The 4,403-nt window shown below is 59.3% G+C and overlaps 1 protein-coding gene across 1 annotated transcript; it reads right to left on the bottom strand.

Moving 5' to 3' along the window:
- LOC123721890 (spermatogenesis-associated protein 21-like) lies at window positions 1-2,133 on the bottom strand. Its single transcript, XM_045681964.1, has one exon. It carries the CDS (start codon window positions 2,131-2,133, stop codon window positions 1-3), a length of 2,133 nt encoding a protein of 710 aa, XP_045537920.1.
- Between the last annotated feature and the right edge of the window lie 2,270 nt (window positions 2,134-4,403).

Here is a 4,403-nt window from a genome sequence, read left to right on the forward strand (position 1 = left end):
TTAGGACACCTGCATTTCTTCCTCTTCAGCCCTGCGGCTGCCGTGCGGTTGGGGCTGAGTGCGAGGCACTCTGCTCGACGACGGGGCTTTGCCCTTCACCGACGGGGGTGTGCACTTGGCACCCCCCATCACATGTGAGTGTGGGCGCCCCGTCGTTGCACACACGGTGCATTTGCAGGGGGCCTCGCACTCTGCCGACTTATGCCCTTCACTGCCGCAGCGGAAGCAGAGACGCCCGTTCTCTGCCTCCGCTGGGCATAGAGCGCGAGTGTGGCCCAGCATCATGCATTTATAGCAACGCAATGGCTGGGCCTCCACTGCTTTGACGGTGGCCATCGTCCATCCGATGGCCACTCGTCCCGCCTTCACGATTGCCTTAGCGGCAGTCGCTGGGCACTTGATCAGGGCGGAGCCGCCGCCCCAGAAGCTCGGCCTGATGTTGCCTACTTTCATGGAGCCGGGGGAACATCCGCCAACCGATGCCAGTTGGGCCGCCACTTCCTCAGTGGTCACCGTGTCATCCAGACCGGTGATCCTGAGGACGGCCATTTTGGTTGGGCGGGTGATGTCCGCCCAGCTCCCTACTGCCTCCACCAGGGCGGCGGCGAGGCGGTCCGCGGTTTCCTCGGGGGTGGTCCCCCCGACCTCCATCAGTTTGGAGCCGGTCATGCTCGTTCGGATCCTGACCGACTCCAAACCGAATTCCCTCAGGGAAATCGAGGATCTGGCCTTTGCCAGGACCTCGGTGTATTTCGCGTCAGTCGTGGCCCCTTCCGCGGTGGTCATGGTGGCCCCTTTCTTGAGGGTCACCACTATGGCCGCGGTTTTTGGGGCAACGATTTTAACGGCCTTTGGTGGGGCCGGGGCGATCTGCCGGGTTGTTCCGGCTGAGGGGGGGGAATTAGCAGCAACAGCCGCATTTCCCCTCTTCTTCCGCCGGACAACCTCGGACCAGGAGTTGCCCGCAGTCCCCGTCTGGGCTTCCCCCTCTCCGCTTGTTCCAGCGGTTGGGGGGGGAGGAGTCGCGTCTGCCTGTCCTGCCCCCTGTTTTCCCTTGGAGGGAGGAGGAGGCGGGGGGGCAGTCGGCCGCTTAGCGGCGCCCTTCTTCGGCGCCTTCTTTACCGCCCTGGGTGTGGGCGCTTGGGGTGGCTGGGCCTCCCCATCCACCTCCATGGCGCCTTCCACGAGCCCCGATCGGGACTTGTGACGGGGCGGCGGCGGCTGCCGTTGGTCGGCACGCAGAGGGGGCCTCATGACGGGCTCCGGAGGAAGGCGCATCTCCAGGTCTTGTAGGCGGGCATTGATCATCCCGCCTACCGACTGTAGGAGTTGCCCCTTCATCTCCTCCATGGCGCATCTGAGCACCTCCTCAAAGTTGGGCTGCTGGGGCCCTGTCGCTTCTCTCGGGGCTGCAGCGGACTTCCGCTGCGACTCCACGTACGCCTGTTTGAAGGCACGCAGCTCGTTGCGGACAATATCCAGCTCCCTTGAAAGGCGAGCATTGTCCGCGCGGAGCCTACGCTGTTCTTCTTCAGGCGTTATGTCGCGAAGGCCCTCGACCGCTTCAACAACACATTTAGTGGCCCGGTTAATTTGCCCCCACACGGTACCCTTTAGGTGGCCGCTCTTCTTAATTTCCTCCTTTATCTTTTCTACACTTTTTAGAGCCTCCTCGGCGAGGGCCTCGACCGTGCCCCTGGATAGGGCGTCGGGGGTCCCGTCGTCAGAGGCTTTTGCTGAAGCCACTATGGGGCTCGCTATCCTCCCGCGTGGGCGGTAACTTGGGTCGGGGTCCTCCCCCTCACTGTCCCCCCCATCAGCTAAGTAGTCTTTAGCCTCCTTGAGGAAGCTGTAAACCCCTACCGGGCGCCTAACGCGGCCCCTCGTCGAAGACGAGGCCACTTTATGCGCCACGGCCGGGGCGTCCTCATCCGCGGATGTAGCGGCCAACGGCCGTTTATGGGTCGTTCCCGTTCGGAACTGTAATTTAAAGCCCGCTGACCGCGGCTTACCTCCCTTGTTTTGCCTTGCAGCGTCCTCGCTGCACGCGGCGCCCGCAGCTCCCAGCCGGCGCCCGGAGGCGCCCTCGTCCTCTGAGCACGTGTAGTCCGACATGGAGGTGTCCTCCCCCATGTCGTAAGCCGCTTTGTTTCGGTCGCTCATAGCGATTGTAGACTTTTCATAAGTAAAGTTCTACAAACACTAAGATACGCACTTAAACACTAAAAACTAAACTATTATGGTCTCTGTCCACCCTAAAAACTATATCGGTCGGCTTGTCTCACTGAGACGCATCTCCCGATATATAACACGTCGAAATCGGGGCACTTTTTGGAATTTGTCGTAAAAGTGCCACGCCCAAACGACCGTTACAACACTTAAACACTAAAAACTTAACTAATTTGGTCTCTATCCACACTAAAACTATTTCGGTCGATTTGTCTCACTGAGACGCATCTCCCGATATATCACACGTCGAAATCGAAGCACTTTTAGACTTTGACGAAAAGTGCCACGCCCGAAATAACCGTTAAAACACTAAAACACTAAAAACTTAACTATTTTGGTCTCTGCCCACTATGTATTATATATCACTAGATGCGTCTCGCCGAGGCGCATCTCCCGATGTATAACACACGTAAATCACTTCACTTTTTACCACATTTAAAGAATTTTAAATGCGGAGCGACACGGAAGCGATGCACACGGTACGGCAACCGGCGCGCGACTCTAACCTAACCTTTTTTTTTTTTTTTTTTACGAGGAGAAACCCGTTTATGAGCCGTCTACCCGCTCGGGGGGAGGGAGCGGGCAGGTGTGTCGGACTCAGCCGCTCCCCCGGCCCGTATATGACCGGAGGGGCTACTACCGACCAAAACTCCTCGAAACCGCCATCCCGCCAGTGCCGGGGGTAAGGTGACAGTTACCCTTATCCTTGTCCCCGGCGGGCGTTTGTCCTTTAGCAAGACACATCTCTCGTGACGCATTTTATGGCCACATCAACCATCTCCGAGTGGGCGACGGAGAACTATCGCCCTACTCCTACCGGGTCCCCCAACCCGGCGCCGACCAACACGTCTTTGATGATAAGACTACTAAGACGCCTGGGCAAAAGCCCGGCGTCGGCGCATCGGTCGGCGGCGGCGCACGGGATCCTCCTCCGGATCATCCTCCCGGCGTCGCTCGTCCACTTCCTTCTTTTCCATCACCGCCTCGCAAAAGGCGGCGACGGCGCTCCATCCAGATTCACTACCGACCATCGCAGATACAACGGCCGGCAGCGAGATGTCATCTCCGATGTTGTTCACAAGCACGGCTCGCTCCTCCGCCCATGCTGTGCAGTATGTCAGGGTGTGTGCCGCGTCGTCCTCTGCAGCGCCACAGAATCGGCACTGTGGAGTGCGCTCCCGTCTGGCCACGTTGCACAGGTACCTCCCGAAGCAGCCATGCCCCGAGAGGATCTGCACTAGGCGATATGAGAGTGCACCCCATCGTCTCGTCAACCAATCTTTGAGAACGGGGCGAATCGCCGCTATGGTACGGTGACCCGCTCCCGGCTGGCTCAGCTGTTCGAGCCAGCAGCGCTGGATTGAATCCTTTGCGCTCTTTCGCCATTCTCCAATTTCTTCCCTACTTGGGACCTCTCCCCGACTTTTGGCGTCGGCGGACTTCCAGTAGACCTCCGCCAACGCCGACGCCTCCAGCTCCCATGGGGGAGTCCCGGCCAGCACGCATGCCGCCTCCAGTGATACGGTGCGGTATGCTCGTGCGGCTCGAAGCGCCACTACTCTCTGCGATCTGCGCAATTGGGCTTTGTTGCGGCGCTCGAGGGCATCCGCCCAAATAGGGGCCCCGTACAACGCCATCGATCTAACAATTCCGGCATAGAGACGCCGGCAACTCGCGCTCGGTCCGCCCAGATTAGGCAATAACCTGCTCAGGGCGAACGAAGTGCGCGCGAGCTTTGGTGCCATCTGCCGGAAATGTTCTTGGAAGTTCCACCGGCTGTCGAGTACAACTCCGAGATATTTCATTGTAGACCCGACGCCGATGGAAACTCCGCCCACAATCAGATGAGCGCCTGGCGGTGGCGCTCGGCGAGGCCCGTGGAAACACAGGGCTTCGGACTTCTCCAGGGCCACCGTCAGGCCCAGACTTCTAATCCTGCCCACTACTTGGGCTACTCCGGCAGTAGCTAGCACACTCGCTTCCCGATAGCTACTGCCCCTTGCCAACACCAGTGTATCGTCCGCGTAGCAGACGACGCTAACGCCACGGAGAGTTGGGCCACGAAGGACCCAGTCGTAACCGACGTTCCACAGTAGTGGCCCTAAAACGGAACCCTGTGGAACGCCGCACGACACTCTTCTTTGTCCTAATCCGGTGGTTGTGGGATATACCAC

Source organism: Papilio machaon, chromosome 17 (genome assembly GCF_912999745.1).
Source record: "Papilio machaon chromosome 17, ilPapMach1.1, whole genome shotgun sequence".
In the NCBI taxonomy this organism is placed as follows: domain Eukaryota; kingdom Metazoa; phylum Arthropoda; class Insecta; order Lepidoptera; family Papilionidae; genus Papilio; species Papilio machaon.